This window comes from Nicotiana tabacum, chromosome 16 (assembly GCF_000715075.1).
Source record: "Nicotiana tabacum cultivar K326 chromosome 16, ASM71507v2, whole genome shotgun sequence".
Lineage (NCBI taxonomy): Eukaryota > Viridiplantae > Streptophyta > Magnoliopsida > Solanales > Solanaceae > Nicotiana > Nicotiana tabacum.
This window is the reverse complement of record NC_134095.1, coordinates 53,730,607-53,755,451: the sequence shown is the minus strand read 5'-3', so window position 1 is coordinate 53,755,451 and position 24,845 is coordinate 53,730,607. Positions and strand designations below refer to the sequence as shown.

Genomic DNA, 24,845 nt, shown 5'->3' with positions numbered 1-24,845 from the left:
TTTATGGCTTAAGGGTAGGAGATGACCATAAATAGATATTTGGCTATAAAAATCAAAAGGTATCTATGAAATATAATTTTTTTAAAAGGTATTTATTTAAAATAAATAAGGTATCAATATTTGCTATAGGAGGTAAAAATTCCTACATGGCAATTTGTATGCAGAGTTTTTTGTAATCGGTGTCACAGTTTTTTATAGGTAAAAAAAATGAATAAATTACTATAATGACATCATAATACAAAAAACATAATTCAAAATATTACTACAACCCTCTACGATGAGTTTTTATTTTTTAAATGTTTCCATAATAGGATTATAAATATGTCTTTTTCCAGAATGGCTTGATAGTATCTACTGTCAATTCAACGAAGAAAAGGATGCCAGCTCAAATGGATTTTTGTCGCTTCTTAATTTTGTTATAGGTCGGTGGCAATGTTTTAAAAGGCGAGGGCATGAGGCGAAGTGTTTTACCTCTCACGAAGCGAGGCGTAAGCCCTGAGATATGGGTCGTAAGTCCTACGGATCTTTAAATTTTACTGATTTCAAGAATTTTAAGATAGTTTAAAATAAAATATAATTATAAAAATTACATTAAAATCACAAAATTATAACAAATAATCTATTTAAAATATTTATAAATTATAATTTAACTACGAATAATACGAAAAGTATGACATATATCATAATATGCAAATTAGATGCAACGTCATTACAACTCAAACATAAAAAATAATGTATTGGATACGAAATCTTATATGTATCTCTTAAGGAGTAATGAATCTTGAAAGAATTTCGATATTATAATTTGATATTTTTCCTAAAATACTCCTTGTATTTAATATGCTTTCTATTTGAAATAAAATTTATATAAAAATATAATTCATAATTTAAATATGATTCTCTAGCATCATTTATGTTTAAGTTTCAACAAATTAATAAAGTGACACATAATTTATCATACAATAGCATGATAACTAATTATTTATAAATAGTTTCTAGCTAATACTGAGCTATTAAATTAATAAATATTGTATCTCGTAAGCGTGGAAAAAAATTTAAAAAAATAATTATAAAAAATTATGGACTATTATATAGTAAAGACATAACAAAAGTTAATAAATAAATATCTTTTAAATGAAAGATTTATTTAAAATTAACTATCATAGCAGTCTTAGTGGATAACGTGCAATAATTTTTATTTAATTATGACATAAAATACTCTCAACTTAATGATTTATGATTAAGAAAAAAATAATTTTGAATAGTCAACGATTTATTAAGCAAATTGAGAATTTACAAGGTTAGTTATATACAATTGCATAAAGTTCTACTAGGCGAGCCCAGTACGCTGGGAGTTGGGCATATCCGGGGCATAAGTCTCACGGAACTAAGCCCCACACAGAGGTCGGTGGTGATTCAAGCCTCACTAATACATCATTAGAGTTTATGTAAAGTTTCAAAAATTATTAAAAAAAATTAAACCTGCCATTCGGATTCGAACTCCTGATCTTGAATAGAGAATTGTAGCGCTTAACCATCACAAATCTATTTTCGTTTAAGCGGTGTCACATAATTTTATTCAAATAATTCTCTTTGCTTATATTTGTATACACATAAACTAAAACTTTCTGACAAAGTGATGTCACGTGACCACTTCTGACAAGGTGGTTCCGTCTCTGGGTACACGACAAAGCGCGTACTCTAAGACTATCTTGCAAGGATTAGTTCATTGTCACATACATATCTAATTTCAACTACACTGTCATGAAAAAATGTTAGGTTACCTATAACTAAAATGAGTAACATGTCCAAATTTAGAGCAAACAAAACTACTCTATTATCCTGAATGTGGACGGAATCACATTCTTTACCCACTAAATGTATACAATACTATCCTGTAATTGGTTGAGTAACGAACATATGTATTTTTAGATTTCTATTGCGCTTTGTAAGAATGTCTAAAAGGTAAAACAATGATTTCCAACTTGTTGCTGGATTAATTTAGATCAAAATTCTATGTATCCGAGGTGTTTAATTATATCTTTCTTGGCCTCAACGATTCATAACACACACACCAAAAAAAAGAAAGAGAGATAGGAATATAGCATTTCGTAGGTTGCCCTGAGTTATTATCTTATTCGAATTTTAGTGGCAACTGAACAAATTTGACCTTGAATTTAATAACTATTGTGTATGGGATACATTTTGCTCAAGGATATAACAAAATATAAGTCCACAAAAGACAGTAAAATAAATTATTACAGAAAACATTCTGGTTCGTTTACACAAACATATGTATATTACAAATCCATTATGTTAACGTATTCGTTAAAAAATGAAAATGGCTCAAGAGTTCCACTATCAAATAAAACCAAATTAGCCATAAAGCTTCGTACTCAGTTGATTCCTTCATACTCGTTTTCTGCTCTAGTAAGAACAACTACAACACAGGGTGAGTACGTTTCTGAAAATGGTGGAAAAAGAAAACAAAGAAATTATTTGGAAAAAAAATGCTTTTTAATGTGGACAGAATTGTTAAGAAGCGCAAAATAATATTTGATTGAACAAATATTGTAAAATACAAAGACAAAGAAAAAGGTTCGTCTCTTATTTTAAACTACTAAGTACATTGATATATTCATTGACTACAGGTTTAATAAAGGTTTCCTTAATGCAGAAAGTTAGCCCATATTCCATTAGAAAAACAGAAGCAAATGAAAAGCTCTATCTTCTGGACTTTCTACTTCTGCTTACCAACCTTGAAATTGTTTCAATCACTTGCACTAATAAAAGGAAATTTTAAATATGGTTTAACTTGAAAAGAACAAGGATGTCAAGGAGGGATTTTTGCTCAAAATGCAATACTACAGTATTATTGTTGTCGCTGCTGAATTAGCAGGAAATAATATCATTTGCTTGTTCATAGGATGCACATATAAACTCTCGTGTCATAACGAGGGGAACACGCTTAAACAGATGGTGCAAAAACTTGCCTGTTGCGGCTGCTGAAAAGAATAAGGTAGACGGGATCTTGAGATGAGAGACTGAAAAGCTGTAGAGCAATATAGGCGCATGTGCTGATGCTGAGGAAATCAACATAAAGTCTGAATTAGATATAGTCCAAAACGAGCTGGTGCAATTGCTATAACATCTGGAGTCAGGTCTAATACATGCTCACGTCCTGAACACACGTATCCATTGAACATACTTTTCTCCCACAATGGAAAATAATGAAGCCACCCTTACATTCATATGATGAAGTTGAAAGAGACATTTCAAGAGGACGTGAGAAAAATCTAATAATTTCAAATCTTATCTGTAAGATATTATATGCAGGTCGGAGTGCAATTAGGAGACTAGTATTAAATCTCTCAGAAAACACGAACTAGATTGGACTATTGTTACTCTTGATGGAAATATATATTCATGCTTCAGAAAAACTCAAGAAACTTAAAGCTTGATGCGACAAAGCGTGGGCATAAATTGCATATTAGTCAATGCAGTTGTTGCAAGAGGCAAAGGCTGGAATTTTAATTTAGTTCTTGTCAGACAAGCAAGATATTGTAAGTTATTTCGACAATATCATTGAACCCCTTCTATTCAGAATCATATGAAGGTATGCAAACATATATTCGTGAACTCCTCGTTCCACCATATACGAATGAGACTTCATAGTTTGCTCTCACCCATATAGAGTAATGAATAAGATGTCATACCAATGGAGCTAACTGCAAATGCATTAATATTAGCATAAATCCAACAGAAAAAGCATACCCGCCAAAACAAATTAATAGTATTATCCAGAAAGCTGCACTTAGCCAACTTGATTCCTTATATGCGACCCAGACCTGGTAAAACAGTGTAACACATATAAGATCAACAATCTTCAAATACCAGTGAGACTAAGAGCAAAGATAGCTATTGAAAAACTTACTGAGAGAGCCACAATATTGACATAGAAATCAACTAGTGTTGCTGACAGCCACCTACGCGGATATTGAATTCTTAGATTGCATGTCAAAGAAAGATTTATATCAAGCAAGTTAATATTCGACCAATGTATGGGATGCACACATAGGCGGAGTTGGGATTTGAAGCTAGTGGGTTCGGGATTCTATTCCTTCTAAGTTACTGGGTTCTAAATTAATAATTTATATAAATTCAACGAATTTTTAAAGACAAATACAGAGTTTGGCCAAAGTTATTGAGTTTGGCCGAACCCGCATCTGAAGCTCTAGCTCCACCCTTGGATGCACGTGTATCACTTCATCACAAACTCACGAAGTTTGCTTTCAAGAGGAAACTTTCAAACAAATTTGCAAATGATGGATTGCAGCTCTTTGGACAAAGAAGAAAACAGCTTTCTAGACTGACAGTTTTCCCAAATCCAGGCCCTAAGAATGGCCTGTACATAGCAAATCCATGTAATGGAAGAAAAAGCTCGTTTCAAAAGTATTTCATAAGTTCAATTTTAGAAAGCAAAGAAGAGGATGACAAATACAACATTTTGATTAAAATTTAGCATCAGAACAGCACGTCTCTTCCGACCATATAATGTGAAATTCCCTAGATACTTATCTGACATATGTCACACTGAAGGTAGTATCATGTTTTCCAGGGAAACTGAGAAAGCTCAACATAGATCAATCCAGTCAATTTTTTTATATATGTTAAGTTCATATAGTATTATGATAGTATGAGGTAAGATATCATCAACAGTCTTTGTCCATGCAAACTGAGCAACGCAATCAAATTATCAGACAAACAATTTATACATTTTGAGAGCGCAAGTCATTCTCAGTAACCTTATCCCAACCGCGGAATCGCAGTAATAAAGCTATTCTATCATATAAGTAAAGAACTTACGGAGTGAAAACATCTCTGCGAAATGGAGAACCATCGGTTACAATGGTGTAAATCAGTGTCCCTAGCATCAGACAGCCCAAAACAAGATATAGAATTCTTGCAGTTAAAAGAGAACACTTCCTCCTTTGTTCTGTCTCAGTCCTAAATCATAAAATTTCAACAGGTCATTATAAGTTAAGCTCATTTTCAGAAAGAAAACTAACACAAATAGATGTGTATCATGATATAACATTGATGGAGCTTCAAACTCCAAGTAACACTTATTTGTATCAGTTAAAGTTTTACTACAGTTCTTTTCTGCAAAGAGTAGGTTATTACACAGCCTACAACCACATGACCTGATAATATAATTTACTGCAGGGTCTTGTACAAATAGAAAGAAACATACAATATCAGAAACTTACTTTTTCTGGCGTCGTAATAGGACAAAGTAAATTGGATCCTGTATAGATTCTTGAGTTGAAAGATTCAGGAACTGCAAGACAATGTAGCCGCATGTAGTAATGCTGCGAAGGGGTTGGAGAAAAGGTTATCACCATCCCTGAATATATAGTCACAAACTGATAAACGTTTATGGATAATATTGTCTGAACACCGTTAAGGGCAACAACACCATGGCATTCTGATGCCATAAAAGGATAATACAAACTGAAAAGGAAGATATTCTTTGCCAATAGAATCTAAGAGAATTTTATCTTATGGAATGCTGGATACCAAAGGATATTAAGATAAATGTGCAATCTCACACATAGAGGATATAACAAGAGAAAGGCGCCTGTAATAGTTTGCCAATACCTTATGCAACCTCCAAATACACCAGTCCCTTGGAGCAACATGATGGTGATTGAAGGTGCTAAAAGGGAATGAAATATGCCAATATCACATGGAGGAGAACATAATGGCAGCAAAGATCCATGTAACAATACCAATTAGTGCGGGCCGAGGATCAATTTTTGCAGTTACACAGACATTAGGGTCATAAGGGAGATTATTAGAGAATTTCTAAAACTTTGCCTTACGAGACAAATTTCATGCTAGTACTAGAATGAAATGGGCCAGAATATATCAGAATATGTAGAGGATTCATGTTGCATGGGATCGAGGTATAGTTGACCGATTAATTGGTCACACTGTTCATATATGTGAAAATTGCAACCGAGAATTCAGTCTCATAAAAGATACTTAGAGAAAGCTTGAAGTACAGTCATCATCTAAACTAAAAAGTACATTGCTGGTAAAGTTGTTTTGTATACAATAATAAGTTAGGCATACCTTCCTAAACAGAACAGCAAGACCGCCCAAAGTAGTGAAGTAATCCAGTTGGATTCCTTGTAGGCAACCCAGGACTAATATGATAACACAATGCCAAAACATGAGAGCAAATCTTTTGGAGATAAGAGCAGAGAAACATAGCAATATGTGATGCATTCAGACCAATATCTTGGAATCACAAAAGTGTTGTCAAAGCAATTGAAAACTAAAGGACCTCAAATATGCAACCCAACAAAAATAAAGAGATATAAGAGGCAACTACAGGTTAGATATTTTCCTAATCAATTAAACTGCAGGATGACATTCTACAGTAGTCTTTGCACAGTAGCTAGTTCTCCTAATGAAGTGCAAAAGAAAAATGCAGCCTAAGGCTATGTCTTAAAAATTTAGACTGTAAGATGCTAGTTTTACAGTAGTATTGGACAATGCCTGAGGCTCTTAATGAAGTATAAAAGAAATGCTCAGTTTTCAGCTAAAGGCTATTGGTAAAAACGCGAAAGCCTTCATGATCAATTCTCAGCCTAAGGCTATGGATAAAAACGCGAAAGCCTTCACTCTATTGGTGTTAAACTTCTTCCATTTCCCACAGTAACATTTAGTTACTGGCAAATCATATTATACTGGCACTAGCTTTGAAAGCTAGTTGAGTTTTAACTATTCGTATATAGGCAAATTCAAACATGCTCTCTTTAATGTCCAATGCTAGTGACACTGTACCAAATAAAAAGCAATTGAACTTGAGAGTAAACACTGAGAAGCACTAAAAAATAATCATGTCATACCCCTATGGCAAAAATGTTGATGTAGAAATCTATCAAGGTTGCTGCCATCCACCTGCAACATCCATTCCACCAATTTCCAATTGTTCAGAAAACAGATGGAACTAAACTGTTTTTTGAAAGCCAAATTCTCAATACCTAGTTGTCTCTATGTGACCTATACGGTTTGAGCCGTGGAAGCATTCACTAATGAAGCATTAGGGTAAGCTACATCATACCCCTTGGTGTACGGCTCTTCCCCGACCCTGCGTGTATATGTGATGCTTTGTGCACCGAGCTGCCATTTTTTTTTAAATGCGTAGCTAGTTCTTTTCTCCTGACCATTCTCACGAAATTGCTACTATAACATAAGTCAATTAAGACGTAATTAAATAAATATAAACTGCCTAATTTCTAACAGCTTGAAGGTGCTCACATAAATTAATATAGTAATAGAGAAGATAGAACTCCTGAATTCAAAATATTATTTATCAAAAAGAAATTTTCACATAAATAAAAGTATTTTCTTTCAAAACAGTTTAAGCTTTTAGATAATTCAACAAAGTCTACAAACTTTTTTATACCAATCAAGAAAAAATAAAAATAGAATAATTAGTGAGAAAAGAAAAAATACGGGGTGAGGAGTTGTAAGCGGAAAGGGAGGCCATCAGTGACGACAGTGTAGATTACGACGGCTGAGGCCAAACATCCCAACACGGCGAAGAGACTTTTTAATGCAATTGCCAATGATACTCCCATCTTCCTCTACTGTCTCTTCGTCTACCACTTTTGCAAATGAGGAAGAATGGATAAAGGAAACAAAATGTGAGAAGCTCATTGCTCCACGTCCACTGAGTTTGTGTCATAATAATGGAAACAAGTTGCTTCTTGTTGATCATACTTGGAAGTCTTTCATTTCATTACTTTATTCCCTTTCAATTAAATAAAAGGTGGAGTACTATACTATTTTTGCAAATTAAAGTTTCTTTTTTTTTTTCCAAGCCAAAAAAAAAAAAAAAAAGGAGGAAATAAACACGTGGAGAAAGCAATTGGTACACTAATATTTAATTCATTCAAGCAGAGATTGGAAGCACATCATTGCCTTTTCTTTTCTTTTCTTTTTTTTTTCCTATTCAATAAAAACAACAAAAAATATATATTTTCCAAGATTAATTATATCCAATTTAATAGTGGATCAACCTATTTTAGTTTTTTGCTACAAAATATATTTCAAGGTCTATCCAAGTGACTTCAAAGTTTTAGGTTGAAAAAATCATCTGGAAAATACTCATGCCCATCACTATAATCTATATTATCTAGAGCGAGTTATACTGAAACATGATTGTTATTTATTTAGTCATGTGCAACCAGAAGATTGGTATAATATCATTCATTTAAGTCTCCTGTAAACTTACACAATCTGGTGCTACTTCTGCATACCTGAGCTTCAAAAAGAAAAGATAGTAATTTTTCATCCGCTCCATGAATGAAGCAAACAGCAATTTTTTTGCATAACTAATAATTTCGTCTAACTGAAAGTTCATGGAATGAAGCACAGTAACAGTTACCAATCCAACTCATTGTTATACGTAGATGTAGAAAAATACAGTTTTCAGAGTATACAATAAAATCCAACCACCCAGGGTACGGCAAAATGCACAATTAGAATCTTTCTCAGAGCCAACTGCAATACAAGGAGACATTCCTGAGTTCCTATACCTCCAGTATCTGGATGTGACAAAGATGTATTTCTTTCCAAAACAACACTGAGGGAATCAATAGAATATGCAATCTTAAGTGAAGAGTTATGTAGTAATGGGTACAAAAGAATGGTTACGGCCTGAGAGTAACGATACTGTTGCAGGAAAAATAGGCAACAACAGCGATTACATATAGCACTCAATGAAATTGCTTCATCCACCTTAACATGCACAACCACCTCTTTGCTCCGTCTCTGAAACTGCCTCCGGAATGCCCTGGAAGTATCTGGAAAACAGAACACAAGATTTTAGTATATGCAGGTTCCCTAGCAGCCAAAATGCAGTAGTTGAAGGTAGAGGGATGAGGAACATAGAGTACGTTCACTATCTGGCCTACCAAAATGCATTTTCACTTCCATAGTCGCTATATTATTAATAGTCGATAGTCAATCAGGATATTATTACTCAATTATTCTACGCCCTGTACAGAAAACTCAGGGAAAACCATTTAACGTACTGCTGTCATAATTATCAGAGATATACTAATTCCGATTTCCGAAAAATACTTTTTCAGGTTCAAAGATTAAAGTGATATTATCTTATTAGAAATGCACTCTAACAAGATTCATTGGAGTTTATCCTAATAACCAACCATTGCCTGTCTAAACTTTCATTGTTACAGAAGCAGCAGGCACCATGGTAGAACATCCTGTGATGAAATGACGTTCCAACAAATCTATGAGCTCTTGAACTCTTTATGAACCATATGTCAGAGTTACTTGAGTTTTGAGCTACCACAACATATTCCATTTGTTTTATGGAAAGTAGAGCAGCGATCATTGCACCAAAATATATAGACCACTAAAGCTTCCCTGATAACACAGAACATCTGTATCCTGCAGGCACGCCAAAGGCTACAGAATATAAAAGCATGAAGTAGTATTTCTATGAAAAACTGATGCTACTGTCCATCACTTCCTTCTGATCCTAAATTCTGCAGTGAATAGAAAATTTATCTGTTAAGCCTGTGTAATCAACTCTAACATATCATCGACTCTATTTTTCAGTATCAGGCTTTTAGGCAGGTAAATTAGTGAAACCAAACAAAGTCACCATTGTCTAAGTTATCTCCCAAATCAACACAAGTATAGCCACAAAATCTATTGAAGATGTCAATAGTTGACGACTCTACTCTCTGGAGTCATCATCAAAAGTCTGGTCCTTTACAACCCAACCATGCTTAACCTCACCTTATTGATTGAACTTTTTAGCTACATTATCAGGTCAAATGGTAAGCTCTGCCACCTAAGACTTAAAATCTGCATACCCTTGTGAAACGGCTATACTGACAGCGTTAGGTGGATCACTGAAGAATTATCACTATTTAAGCACTCAAACCGTCAAACCGAGTTTTCTGGTATCTTCACTTCTAATTTCAATTTCTCTTGGTATTGGTCACTGTTAGAATATCAAGTGAATATGTATCAACATTGAATATGTATCTACATGCATACATGTCTAAGTTCATAGCTTGAATAAGGAAAATCATATAGAATATGATACATGATACTTAGGATATTCTGTATTTAACTATTAAGTATCCGCTTACCTTATTAGTATAGGGATTGATTATCTACCATAATTGTCCATAGCCTAAGACTCCTACATAAGGAGCACCTCTTGTACATTGTTAATATTTCTCTTTTCACTTGGTATTAGAGCCTTCACAATCTAGAGACTACGGAAGCTATCAGTGTGGCCAAAACTGCTGCTTGCCTGGCCAATGTTCCTTTCTTTTATTGTCTGATGACACTCCTCGCTCCATCAATTGGTGACCCTACATCTAGATGAGTGTTTACGCGTCATTCCTCTCCTTAGGATTGTTCAAGCACCATTCATTTCTCTGGCGAGAGACGTTACTTTTTATGCGATCGATGTCCTAAAGATTTGCAAAACCATATTTGTTTTCGGTGATTGAAAAAAGATCCTTTTTTCTGTGTAGTTCAACGAGCACATTATGCGGTTACCAACAACTTCTCAGAGGAAATAATTCCAACAATGCATTTATATTTTGTGATTGTGCATGAATCTAGAGAGAATTCGGCATCAACATTGTATGTTTTTTATATAACCAAACTCAAGTTGCTTTCCTTATTCTTAGTTTGAGAGGGCATGTTAGAATATCAAGTGAATATGTATTTAAATTCATACACATCTAGATTCATTATACTTAAATAAGGAAAATAATATAGAAAATTCTATTGAATACCTTAGGTTATTTGATATTTAATTATAGAATATTTACTAACCTTATTTGTATAGGAATTGATTACCTATCATATTGTACATAGCTTAAGACTCATATATAAGGAGCATCTCTTGTACATTGTTAAACAAGTCAATGAGATACCATGTGAAAATAGAAAAGAACTTCTCATTGAATTGATTAACGATGTACAAGAGATGCTCTTTATATAGGAATCGTAGACTATGTATAATATAATAGCTAACCAATCCTTATACTACTAAGATAAGTAATATTCAATAATTAAATACAGAATACCCAAGTTATCCTATAGAATATTCTATATAAATTTTTTATCCAAGTACAAAAAATCTAGATGTATATGAATCTAGATACATTCAATTGATATTCAAACATGGCCCCTCAAACTCAAAATGGGAAAACCAACTTGAGTTTGCTTATTTTTAAACATGGAAAGTTGACTTCGCAATCACCAAAAAAAAGAAACAGTGCTGCAATTCTTTCCTCTAGAAAGTTGTTGGCAAATGTTTCGTGGAAGAAAGTGTTTCTTGAACCACAAGGAAAAAAATACATTCTCGATTACCAAAAAAAAGATATGGTGTTGCATATTTCCAAAACAATATCAATGTAACTTGAATAGGCAGAATACTGAAGAAATTCAAAGTTTAGAGGACAGCGTCGGTTGCATAAAAGTTAGCAGCACCAGTCACCGAAAAGATGAGCTGGTGCACAAACAATCCTAAAAGAGAGGAATGACCCATGAATGGCTATATGGAGATAAGGGTGCCAATTGTAGGAGAGAGGGTGGTCATCGGGCACCAAAAGGAAGAACAAAAGAAGATAACACTGCCCAGCGAGCAGCATGCATTGGCTAGTACCAGTGGCCGGTAGCAGAAGGTAAATATTGTAAAAGCTCTGATACCATGTAAAAATAGAAAATTTTCTCATTGACTTGATAAACGATGTATAATACATGCTCCTTATCTAGCTCAAGTGGCAAAGGGTGGTGGATTTGTGTCTTAGGTCACAGGTTCAAGCCCCACACCATGCAGAGCAAAGTCTGGTATTTAAGTGGAGAAGGGTAGAGGGGCGGGCCCATTATCCACCGAGTTTCGAAGGGTGCGGTTGGTCCAAAGGATCGGCCTCAGACGGATTTCTCGGTCATAAAAAAAATACATGCTCCTTATCTAGGAGTCTTATTCTATGTACAATATGGTAGGTAATCAATTTTTATACAAACACGGTAAGTAAATATTGTATGATTAAATACAGAATACCCAAGATATCTTATAGAATATTGTATATGATTTTTTTTGTTCAAATATAATGAATCTAGATGTGTATGAATCTAGACACATATTCACTTGATATTCTAACAAACTTTTTTGCACTTTGGAGTTTGGTTGAACACCCACAGACCACCACTTCACATTGCCTCAAAGTCATCTCCGTGTCTTAAACACATCGATTCATTAAAGACAAATGAATGAAATAGCAGGAGAGTGCATAGTTAATCATCTTTCTAGTTCCAGCAGTAACTTTTCCATATATTTGGTTATCCAGATACCTTAGATGATAAAATTTTGCACATCAGAGCAAATCAATTTCAACATTCAAAAGCTCGACCTTGGAACTGTCGGGTTAGCCTTTCATTCCAAGATCAATCTTGAAAACAAGTTTTAAAAAATTTACACAAACTGCACGATTCAAAAGTGGCCAACTACAAACTGAATGGAGCTAAAAATGTAGCACTTCATTTAGTATAGAATTTCCGAAGCATCAATATTACTTAAATTTTTGGAGATATGTAATCATAAACTTGACATGAAAGTTTGGGGAAGCTCTATGATTCAAGTAGTATCTTTTGCATGTAACAAGAAAAGAGTTTTTTAGATGGCTCTTGGACAGTTAATTTTTTGAAGGTTGCTTCGAGAAGCTTTTCAAAAATGGATTTTAGAATTACAGAAAACAAAAACATGCAAGGTAGTTGTTTTTTCAATGTTGCAATGTTTACCTTGATCTAAAAACAACTCTTAGTCTCTTTTTTTTGGCTAAGTTTTTTTTTTACATGGTTTCCTCTTTTTCTTCTAAAAACCTTTTGAGAAAACAAAAACCAAACAAACATCTTTGCCAAGATCAACGAAAATTTAAGGTTAGTTTCATCTCGCCCGCTAGAAAACATTCTACTTTCAAGGGGTCACATGTTAGAATAAATATGCTTGACATACAATAGACCCTTGTGGTTCGGCCCTTCCCCCGACCCCGCGCATAGCAGGAGCTAAGTGCACCGGGCTGCCCTTTTCTTATCTTTGGGCTCTCAGTACTTAAGCTGGCTCATCTTATCGTTACCGCTAAGTTTATAGGTATGTAAGCATCATATCTCATACAAGCAACAACCAACAAACAATGCTCTTGTTTATATTCAAATTCACATATACTCACATATCTTGCTCGTGTTCATTGGCCAAAGCAGTTTTTGCAATAGACAAGAATGCAGCATCAACATTTATATCCTCTTTTGCTGATGTCTCAAAGTAAGGTATCCCTTTTGAAGCACACCATTCCTTTGCTTTCTTCTCAGAAACCTGTTCAGCATGCAAAAGATAAATCAATTACAAATGTCGCACAGAATATGAAAACGAAAACTCTCATAGAATCCAAAGACCATAACTTGAAAACTTTAGCACTACGTTTGTCTTACCACTCTGCTATTTCCCCCATCTATATCAATCTTGTTCCCCAGTAATATGAAAGGAAATGTTTTAGGGTCTGGTGGATTAGCCTGCATATCAACAAATTCTGTCGGTTAACATGGAACAGAGCTAGTCTTAATTCAACAATCACCAACACAATATTTGCATGACGAGATGATAATACATTCCAATGTTACACCAGAAGAAGTCCAATTAAGATCTGAACATATAGACCATATGTGAAAACTCTTTAGATACACAGCATAATCCCAAAACTTTACTAGTTGGGATCTTACACAGGAAAGAAATTGCAGGAATCATCTACTTCTATAAACTACTCAATGTTAGGCTTAAAACTAATTTCTCTTGTAAAACATGCAGGCCTAGTAAAATATAGGGCACGATGGAAGAAAAAGATATATATAGGCCATATTAATGAGTTGGGATTAAGTTTTAATCATGTTAGTATGATTACTTTAGGTTCATTATTGTCTAGGAGTCAGATTTATGCCTAGTGGAAAATACGGATAACTTCTAGTGCTTTTTATTTTTAATTTACATAATATAGGACGGAGATGAGCTTAAAATGGAGCAACATGAACTATAAGAATTCATATAGCCGACCAAATTCAGAGACATGGCACATTGATTCATCTGCAGGGAGATCACTAAACAAAACGCTGCACTATACTGTTTGGTTTTTATAATTATATGTTTGCATATGCGTGTATTCTCATTACTACATATACAACAACAACAACCCAGTAAAATCCCACAAAGTGGGGTCTGGGGAGGGTAATGTGTACGCAGACAAGCCCCTACCCCGATAGGACAGAGAGGCTGTTTCCGATAGAACCCTCGGCTCAGAAAAAGAAAAAAGAAGGAAACAATTCATTAGTAACTCCAGTAGAAACCGTAATAGTAACAGAAGCATAACAACCAAAAGATAAATGACATGCAATAACAGTAACCAGTAACTAAGGCCCGGGGCTAAGATAAACAACAAGGATAGTGTGGATTCAACATAAACTGCAAACTATCTAAGATCAACCCTAATCCAACCCCGCCTCACCCCCGGTATGAAGTAAGCAAAGCTCTACTACCCCTTAACCTACAACCCTAATGCTTGAAGGGAAAGCAGCTAGTCCATTTCCCATTTCTACATATACACACAACAAAAATGACCTTATTTCCTAATGTCCATTTCCCTTTCTTTTTTTTTTTTGAATAGGTAACTATTGTATATATTAAAAACATCAGTACATAGGTTGCACTGAAAAACCAGATTTACATGGAGAGGATTAGTAGATGTTCTAATTCGAGACCTAGCAAGATCCTAGTATGTCTATGATTGTCAATGTATCTTCTATGTAAATCTGTTTGCACCAAAAACGAAAAAGAAGAATACAGTTGAGTTTGATCTTCTGCACTGGATTGCTTCTATCTTCAAAACATCTATTGTTCCTTTCCCTCCAAACTGTTCACCAGATACAAGCCGGGACAGTCCTCCATCTATCTCTACTAGTTGCTTCAGCTCCAGCTTCTTCCCAGCTATAAAGGACATCTTTAAGCCTGTATGGCATTGACCATGAAATGCCCCTAAGACTAATAAAAATTTTCCATAGTTAGTCTGTGATCTTGCAATGTAGAAACAAATGTGTGACAGTTTCAGCATTTTCCCCGTACAGAAAACATCTTGAGCACAGAGAAATTCCCCTTTTTATGAGATTATCCTGGGTTAATACCGCCTCCTTTGCTAGTAGCCAAGTGAAGCAAGCTATTTTGTATGGAATCTTTGTTTTCCATATATGTTTCCAAGGCCATGGGTCCACCTGTTGATTATTATGATTCAAAATCTTATATGCATCCTTCACCCGGTAAACCCCTCTGTTGTGCCTCTTCCACCAAAGTGAATCAAAACCCTCCTGTAATCCTTTAAATGCTTCTATCTCTTTGTAAAGGTCAGCTAATCTTGTTATCTCCCAGTCATTCAACTGTCTTCTTAGAGCGATTTCCCATCCTTGATGACTCCTCATATCAGCTATTGTCTTATGCTGGTTTTGTGCTAAACCAAATATATCGGGGTATCTTTCCTTTAAGCTTCCGTTTCCCAACCAATTATTATTCCAGAATGATGTGTTCCTTCCGTTGTTCACTCTTATGGAGGAGTGATTCTTCATTATAGGCCAAAGTTCTCTCATGGATTTCCATACACTTACTCCATATGATGTTCTGACTTTTTTTGACACCCAGTTATTTTCCTCACCATACTTTGCTTTGATCACTTTGCCCCATAAAGATTGGGGTTCTTGAGAGTACTTCCATAACCATTTCATTCTAAGAGCCTTGCTATGATTCTTCAAATTCCTTATTCCTAAACCACCTTGTTTTTTATCCATTGTGAGTGTCTTCCATTTAACTAAATGGAAGACCTTTTTCTCCTTATTACCTTGCCAAAGGAATGATCTTCGGAGTTTGTCCAATCTCTGTAAAATGTCTGCTGGAATTGTGAACAAAGACATCATATAAGTAGAAAGTGAGTCTAATACTGAGTTGATTAGAACTAGCCTGCCCCCCAAAGATAGGTATTGTGATTTCCATCTTGACAGCTTCTTCTCACACTTTTCTATGACTGAATTCCAGATTTCTTTTGATTTGGATCTTGCGCCAAGAGACATCCCCAGGTAAACAGTTGGTAGGGACCCAACTTCTCCTCCCAATATCTGTGTCAGTTGCTCCATGTTGTTAACTTCATTAATGGGAAAAATATTGCTCTTTCTCCAGTTGATGTGTAAACCTGAGACTCCCTCAAATAAGACCAAAATGATTCTTAGAAATCTAAGTTGGTCCTTTTCGGCATCACAGAAGACTAGAATATCATCAGCATATTGGAAATGTGTGATCTCTAGATTGTTTGCCCCACTCCTGTTTACCTCAAAACCTTTAACCCATCCACTGACTTTAGCCGTTTTGATCATGTTGTTCAATCCTTCCATGGCTATAATGAATAGAAAGGGAGATAAAGGATCACCTTGTCTTAGACCTCTGTGTGAATGGAAAAAACCTTTAGGAGATCCATTTATGAGAATGGAGAATTTTACAGTAGATATGCAAAATTTCATCCATCTATTCCATTTCTGCCCAAAACCCATTAGTTCTAACATTCTGAGTAGGAAGCTCCAATTTACATGATCATAGGCCTTCTCCATGTCTAATTTGCATAAGATTCCAGGTTCCTTCTTTTTTATTCTTGAATTCACAGCTTCGTTGGCAATCAACACAGCATCTATTATTTGTCTTCCTTTGATGAAAGTCATTTGTTAAGCATCGACAATTTTCCCTACCACCCTCTTAAGTCTTTCGGTTAAGACTTTTGAGAGCATTTTGTAGAAGCTCCCTATCAGACTGATCGGTCTGAAATCTCTCAATTCTTTCGCACCTGTCTTCTTTGGAATCAAAGCTATATATGTTGCATTGAAGCTTTTCTCAAACATCTCCTGAGAATGGAAGTTGTTGAAGGCCGTCATGATGTCTTCCTTCAAAATGTCCCAACACTTTCTGAAAAAACCCATTGTGTATCCATTCGGACCTGGGGCCTTGTCACTTGCACACATCTTCAGACAGGTCAAAACTTCTTGTTCCTCAAAGTTACTCTATAAAAACTCCCTTTCTGATTCAGAAATTCTTAAGCTATTTTTGAAATTGACCGTTGGTCTCCACTCTTCAGGTTCTTTGTATAACTCCTTGTAGAAGGAAGTTATCTCAATCTCTATTCTGTCTGGATCCTCGACTACTTCCTGTCGAATCATTAGTTGATCAATGTTGTTGTTTCTCTTGTGTGCATTTGCAGTACGATGGAACAATTTTGTATTCCTGTCCCCTTTTTTGAGCCACAGAGCTCTTGATTTTTGTCTCCATACAATTTCTTCATTCTTGAGTTGTTCCTCAATCTCCATTAGAGTAGCTGCTTTCCTCACTCTGTCAGCGCTCTTAGTTGTTGTGTTGTCTCAAAACCTGCTAGTTGACTTAGCAATTTTGATTTTTGCAGTCCCAAATTACCTTCATAAACTCTGCTCCATTCTTTTAGCTTGCCCTTGAGAGCTTTTAGCTTGCCCTTGAGAGCTTTTAACTTGCAAGCTAAAATGTAATCTGGTCTTCCTGAGAATTCAAAAGATGTCCACCAATCTCTAATTCTGTCATCAAAACCTTCCACATTCAACCACCAATTTTCAAACTTAAAGTATGATTTAGCTTGTTCCCACGCACCACAGTATAAAGCCACAGGTGAATGGTCCGAAATCAGCCTTTGTTGGATAGTTTGCTTGATGTTTCTGAAGCTTTCAACCCATTCTTCTGAAATGAGAAATCTATTGATTCTTGAAGCGGCTGTATGATTGTCCCCTTTGAACCAAGTATAGTAGCCTACTTCAAGTCGTAGATCTATCAACTCCATATCTTCTATAAAATCCGAGAATTCCCCCATCGCTTTGGACCTCCTTGAACATTCCCGTTTTTCAGAAGGGTACCTTGTAACGTTAAAATCGCCATAAACCGCCCAAGGACCTTCCATCAATCCCCTCACTGCACCAATTTCTCTCCATACTATTTTCCTTTCTATTCTACAATTTGGGGCATACACTCCTGTTATGTGACATTGAAAATTCTGTAAAAGAGCCTCGAACTTGCAAGTCAAAGTGTATGCACCAGTCTGTAACACCTCCCCTTTCCATACTCTGCAATCCCATAATAACAAAATCCCCCCTCTCGTGCCGCTAGCTTCTAAACTTGCATACCTCACCCATCTACCACCCCATATTTGACTGACTATTTCCTTAATATCCCCCTCCACTTTTGTCTCTTGCATGCATATGATGTCTGTCCTCCAGTTCTGCACTTGACTTTTTATGATCTCTCTTTTCTTCTTGTCGTTTAATCCTCTTACATTCTAGGAAATTACTTTGATCTTCATATTGAAATGATTGATAAGTCTCTTCCCCTACTCCTTTTCCCGTCACTCTTGAATTTGACATCAAACGAAGTTAAACCTTTTAATTCCAGTGATCCTTTGAATCTTTGTTTCTTCACCTCCAACTCTGTCTCCACCCTTCTAACCTGTCTACAACTGTCAATTTGCATTAACAACTCCAATGCTTCTTCTTCATGGCCTTGAAAATCTACTCCAAACATTTTCCCCAATTTGATCATATTTTGATGCATAGTGTTGCATCCATGTCTTTATCCATTAATAGATTGTGTTGTTGAACTGCTATCGGATTCACCTCCTCGATTTCCCATTCTTGGATAGAGCTAAAGTGCTTTAGTTGTTCTAAAGCACTTCCAACTTGATCTTCCCCCATATTTGTGTTTGTGCTCTGCTCCCCTGCTCCACCTTCTGGCTGACTGCAACTGTTAAGTGTTGCCTTTGGCATACTTTCAAGGTTTTCATTGGGGATTGGGTCCCCTGGAGTAGACTCTTTTGCCCCCAGGTAAGAAGGTCCTCCCATTTCCTCAATACAAGGTTTCAGCCTATATCATCAGAAAATTCACACGAGAGATCATTAAAAATGACTTGTGCAGCCAAGTCGGAGTCATATGATTTCAGCTCGTTGTTTGTCGCTTTACTGCTCTGATTCATCGAACTCGAACCTTGTGTAAGTTGCACATTTGCCTTTCCTTTATCAGTATTTTGCAATATGGTGCACCCCACTAGATTGTTCAAATATCTCTCTATTCCAAAACATTGTTCGTTTTCTTGCATCTTCAGCTCATATCTTGTCTGACTTTCAGCCCAGATTGGGATGAAAAATTTGATACCGTCTCTTTCAATCCCAACCTCATTGGGAGTCTTTCTGCCATCACCAACAATTTTAATTCTTGCCCACTTAAGATGATTTTTGAGATCAGTTTCTTCTTCAGTAGCTATCCATCCCCCACAGAGATCTCCTATTTCTTTGAAGATCTTTTGTGACCATAGATGTAAAGGAATCCCCATGGCTCTAATCTAGCATGTTTCCTCAATTTGTGAGTTTGGAATGCATCCAGCAGTATGACTCCACCATTCCAGATGAAGCTTGAACTTTTTCCAACTCCATTCTCCTTGCATAATCTGCTTCGCCATGAATCTATTTGGAAATTCAAAAAGAAACATGTTGCCTGTCATTTCATACATGTTTACTCCATATGCTTTGTTCCATGACGCACTAGCCCATCGCCTTATGTCTGCTAAAGTGGGTCTCTCGTTGATTTCTTTCCCAAAAAACCCGACAATGCATCTTTTTAGTAGACCAGAATCCTCGCTACTTGTCGGTTCCACAACAGAGATATCTCCATTGTTTATGCTGACCTTTGCCTCTCGAAGGGTATTGGATTGTCATTTACTCTCCTTGATTGCTTTGACATAAGGGTAGTTGTCCACAGTGATTCTAGGTGGGGCTGTGGGATTCATTTTGGGGGTCTGATGTATGAATCTTTCTATCTTAGCTGCTATGTCTTTCCAACCTGCATTCAAAGCTAACTCTGGAATTATAATAACAGACCTCCCTTCTCCCTTCAGTGACAGAATGCTCATGTATCTTCCATGAACGTTGAATTTCCTGGTACAGAAATGTTCTGTCATATGTTCCTTGTACTTCCATCGCTTCACTAAATTCATTTGATCTGTCGATGCTTCTTTAAGTACAAAACAAATCCATTCCATTGCCTTTCTGCCCATGGATGAACGTCTCATCATGCTGCGGCTTCTCTCCACCCATTCGAACCATACATCTTTGTTGGAATTCCATCTGGTGATGTCAAAAGATTTGAATCCTGCGTTGAAATAAATCCGGTTGTCTCCCATATTGTATCCCCCAGCTGCTCAGGTTATGGAAATTATAAGGAGTATTTGATGGTAATCACAGTTGAGCTGTTGATGTAAAAGATACTGAAATCTGGACTAAACAGAGGTTCCCCGCTCCCCAGGAAAAATAAAAGTTGTCGGAAATCTGAAAATTTTGTACAGATCTGGTCGGAATTATCAGTAGATGAAGCTGTCCAAAAGAAATTTTTTGAAACCCTGCCGGAAAAGGGCTCACGCGCCCGGCGCGTGGCGTCTAGATCGCTGGTAGGTGTCGCGCGTGGCAGCTTCTTCGTCGGAAAAATTTCAGTGGAGTGGTCGGAATTTTGGGGGCTTTCTAATGGTGTTCATGGAAACCTAAGATTCCTTGTTCCCAGGCTCCTCGGGGAGTATGCCTGAGAGCTTGACAGTAGAGAGAGAATATAGGCCAGGAATACTTGTTTGCACCCGTGGGACGTCCATTTCCCATTTTTACAGACAGATATATGAAGGGAAAGCAGCTAGTCCTTTTGTTGGTTTTGTTCAATTTTGACTCTCTTCGTCTTCTAACAGCAAGGTTTAAGCATTAAATACATGATTATATTTTGACTCTAAATCCTTCTTCTGTAAATTTTTCCAATCATCTTGCAGAATTGCACATTCTTCATGCACATGTTCCCACTTAGACGGAAGAATTTGGGTAGTACACCAACAAACCAGATGGCAAACTTAATGCTCTTTCTGTTCTCATTTTCTCTCTTCAATTGGTTCACGAGTCTGCTTGATGCTTTAAACAAAAGAGGATGTGGAGAATAGAAGATGGAGGGCAGTTCTACTAACAGATAACTAGTTTAACCTCTGCAATACCCAATTCAATTCCTAAATAGGTATGCCTTTATTTCTTGGTCTTTTGATTATAAGTTGCTCATGAGTTCCATATACCAACAGAACAAACAATGCACTTAAGATCAGTTCTAGCCCTAGTTGGAACACAAAAAATAACCCCCACCAGGATTCAAGGAAGAAATGTCCATCCTAATCATCTCAGAAGTGTTTGCCTACTTGTCGATAACATGACTCATAGCAATGTATAAAGCAGTCAAGAAATCCTAATTCACTGAACAAGAAAAAACCACTGAGACAAATGAATCCACGAAGAATAATTACTCGACCTGTTTGAGAAATTCTTCATGCCAATTGTCAAGGTTATCAAAGGATCTCATAACATTGACATCATAGACCAAAACACAGCAATCTGCACCTCTATAGAATGCAACTCCAAGACTCTGAAATCTCTCTTGGCCAGCTGTATCCCATATCTACCAAACAAGAACACAAACACATTCAGCAAATACATAATCCCCAAAATGGTTCAGCTACTCTTATGCATTTAAAAGCACGTAAACATCAGAATATTTTTCACATATAAATAACCAAGAAACTCACTTGGAGAGTTACAAGCCTGTCGTCAATTTGAAGCTCCTTTGTCACGAAATCAGCTCCAATTGTAGCTTTATATTGCTGGCTGAACTTCTTGTGAACATATCTTTGCTATTGGTCAAAGATCCCACATGTCCAAATACTTTTAAAAACATAAATCCACCCATAAACAGTGATCACAACAAATAGACAGTATAAACAAAAGAGCCCATCCCTCTGTCCCAATTTATGTAATACTCTTTCCTTTTTAGTATGTCTCAAAAAAAAATATTTAAAAAATGATTTAACTTTAATTTACCTTAATGATCTGTGCCCAGTCAAACAAGCTGATAGAGAGAGTAAATATTTATAGGTATTTGCAATGCCCAAAAAAAAGGGACTAATACTAAGTTAACTATAAATTGAAGCTAATAATAGAAAATCGATTAAAATCGAAATACCCAATTCGTAATTCGTAAATATAAATAAAAAACTTGACCTCCAATAATTAGGGAATGTGGTAGAGAAGGATACTGATTCATTAATGACGTTTTACCAACCCTGAAAACACATTAAAAAAAAGAGAAAATAAATTAGCATTATATACTTTTCCAAATGAATAGTCCTGGGATGAGAAATTTCTCAAATTGTACAAAGTTAAAATGAAAAAATAAATAGAGAGAGAAAAGAGGAAAAAAGGAACGTACCCACTATCGCCGAGGACGATGACTTTAAGCAAGGTTCTCCTACGCATAGACATGGTGAAAACAAAATGAAATTAACAAAAGGTGAACCCTTTTTTTAGGTTTGTATTTTCCCTTTTGGAATTTGGGATTTCAAATCTGGGTTGACAATTTTCAGAAGAAAGGAAATGGGGTTGTAGAGAGAGAGAGCAGGGGAAAGCGGCGCCAATTTCGATATTTTCAGACACCGATTTGTTTGACAGATAAGCAAATACTGTGTTTGGACATTGTTATGTAATGGAGTAGTATTATTTTTTTCACCATTGTTATGTAATTATTAGATTATATAATATAATTACATACTGCTTTTGGTCCAAAATAAATTTTCGATTAAAATTGTGATAAACTCATTAAGAAAATTATTAAATAATATTCATCGTAAGAGTCACTTGATTAAATTACCCTTTAGCACTCGGCAAATTATTATTTATCTCACTTGAGCTCACTTGAGAACTTTTTAGATCATTTATTAGAGCAGAGTAGATTTAAAAAAAAAAAAAAAAACATGATGTGGATTTAGCTTCCTAACATGACACCTAATTTGAACCATATTGATTTGGCTAAAATGACACTTATTTTGAACTAAATTAATTGAATTTTAACTAATATAATATTATGAGCCTACGGTTAATAGGCCTTGGGTTGGGTATCATGGTGTAACAAGTAAATTTACCCGCGCTTTATGCGGGGTTTAAAAAACATCAATAAAAATTTTAAAAAATTATCGAGTTAATAACAAATGTAGATATTATCCCTTTTTTTATGAGAAAAAAAAATCTCCAATAAATAAAATACATTTGGCTTAATTCATAAATTTAGTTTATTTGTAGCAAATAATCTAGGCGAAATACATAAATGGCTCAGTTGTCCTCAACGATCATTTGAACACCTCAACTGAGACCATTTCCAGCACCTTTCAAGTGATTGTTAAGTATATCTAGTAGACACCCCAGTGCAGCATACAAGATGCGTGAGTTACACTTGCCAAATGAGCCAATCAATGAACGACACGTGTAATTTATAATTAAAATTTAACACAAATTAACCAAAAAAAATGAATTTAAAGAAGAAAAACCCTTTTCCAACGCCCCTTCTCTTCCTCCTCCTCCTCCCCCTCCAACTTCATCTTCTTTTTCCAAACCAAAACCAGCGCCACCCCCACTGTAAGGTTTACAAAATCTAAAATCCTTGAAACCATCACATCACAATTGTTTCTTAGACACAGTATCTTCGTTAGTCATAGCCAACAATTTGAGAGGGGCAATAACAATAGTCCATGGATTCGATGCATTCCAATGAAAGTCCGCAATTTTATCCCTAGGCCAAACCAGAAAAAATCAGGAACAACAATAATTGCAACAGTAACGGAAATATGATTAGGAGAAACATTATTTACATGACAATTGCTTGTCAATGAACAGAACCTACAAAAGTATCAGAGCCGATTGCTTGCCCACTCACCCAAGGGGAGAAATAAAGACCAAAATATTTCACCCCTCACAGATTTTATGTTTCCAGGATATAGTAGTATGCAGTTAGTACTCATCGCTTAGTTTGTCCACCATCTATATGGTATCATCATTAAGACCAAAAAGTGGCATCAAATTAGTGTATCTGCTTCAAAAAAAAGGTCAGTGAAGGCTCTGGCCAAACTTTCGGCTACTACTCTGGTGGTAGCTTAAGGTAGTGGAGCTATTTATGTTGGGGCGAGGAAGGTTCACATGAAATTTTGGGTGAAAAAAGGTCTAATACTATTGCTGACAGATTTTTGAGCGAGAAAAACATAATAATGTGGGACCCACTTTATTAATTTAATTTAATTTAATTCTAAAATTAAAAAGAAAAAGTCTGAAAAAACCTCACGCGCCCAAACACAATTAAAATACATGTAACTTGCCGTGTCACTGTGAGGTGTCTACTAGATATACTTAACAATCACTTGAAGTGTCTAGCAGAAAATGGTCTCAGTTGAGGTGTCCAAATGATAGTTGAGGACAACTTGAAGGGGCCGTTTATGTATTTCGCCAATAGTATATGTAATGTATGGTTAACCTTATATTATCGATGAATATTACTTAAGTTTTATCTAATTAAGAAAGTCCAAGACTAAGAAAAATAAAAAATAAAATTAAAATAAATGTTTCATAGATTCTTAAAACTACTAATTACACAAATAAAATAAAATATATTATTGTTAGTTGTATATTGAGAAGCTAACAATTTGTATGAGGAAAAATATATACTTTTGACAAAAGATCATTAGGAAGACCTCCTCCTCTTACCTTGCAACATAAATGTTAAAACTTTTATTTCG

At 35.6% G+C, this 24,845-nt stretch overlaps 2 protein-coding genes across 8 annotated transcripts; both read right to left on the bottom strand.

The window, feature by feature from the left end:
- Positions 1 to 2,230: 2,230 nt before the first annotated feature.
- On the bottom strand, positions 2,231 to 7,809 carry LOC107808973 (uncharacterized). 7 transcript variants are annotated; one of them, XM_075232814.1, is made up of 10 exons: positions 7,531 to 7,660; positions 7,136 to 7,257; positions 6,921 to 6,972; positions 6,139 to 6,212; positions 5,271 to 5,372; positions 4,867 to 5,007; positions 3,935 to 3,986; positions 3,775 to 3,848; positions 2,994 to 3,083; positions 2,231 to 2,464 (listed from the first exon to the last, which is right to left on the bottom strand). In XM_075232814.1, exons 3-10 carry the CDS (start codon positions 6,966 to 6,968, stop codon positions 2,428 to 2,430), a joined length of 618 nt encoding a protein of 205 aa, XP_075088915.1. In that variant the 5' UTR covers positions 6,969 to 6,972; positions 7,136 to 7,257; positions 7,531 to 7,660; the 3' UTR covers positions 2,231 to 2,427. The 7 variants fall into 7 exon arrangements, with proteins under 7 accessions (XP_075088915.1, XP_075088916.1, XP_016489028.1 ...); XM_075232815.1 differs by having other exon boundaries at positions 2,231 to 2,427; positions 7,056 to 7,257; positions 7,531 to 7,650; XM_016633542.2 differs by lacking the exon at positions 7,136 to 7,257 and having other exon boundaries at positions 7,531 to 7,809.
- A 651-nt stretch (positions 7,810 to 8,460) lies between these two features.
- LOC107807915 (ras-related protein Rab7) lies at positions 8,461 to 22,736 on the bottom strand. Its single transcript, XM_075232816.1, has 7 exons — positions 22,496 to 22,736; positions 22,323 to 22,349; positions 21,816 to 21,915; positions 21,542 to 21,688; positions 13,564 to 13,644; positions 13,305 to 13,447; positions 8,461 to 8,882 (listed from the first exon to the last, which is right to left on the bottom strand). Exons 1-7 carry the CDS (start codon positions 22,546 to 22,548, stop codon positions 8,819 to 8,821), a joined length of 615 nt encoding a protein of 204 aa, XP_075088917.1. The 5' UTR covers positions 22,549 to 22,736; the 3' UTR covers positions 8,461 to 8,818.
- Positions 22,737 to 24,845: the final 2,109 nt, after the last annotated feature.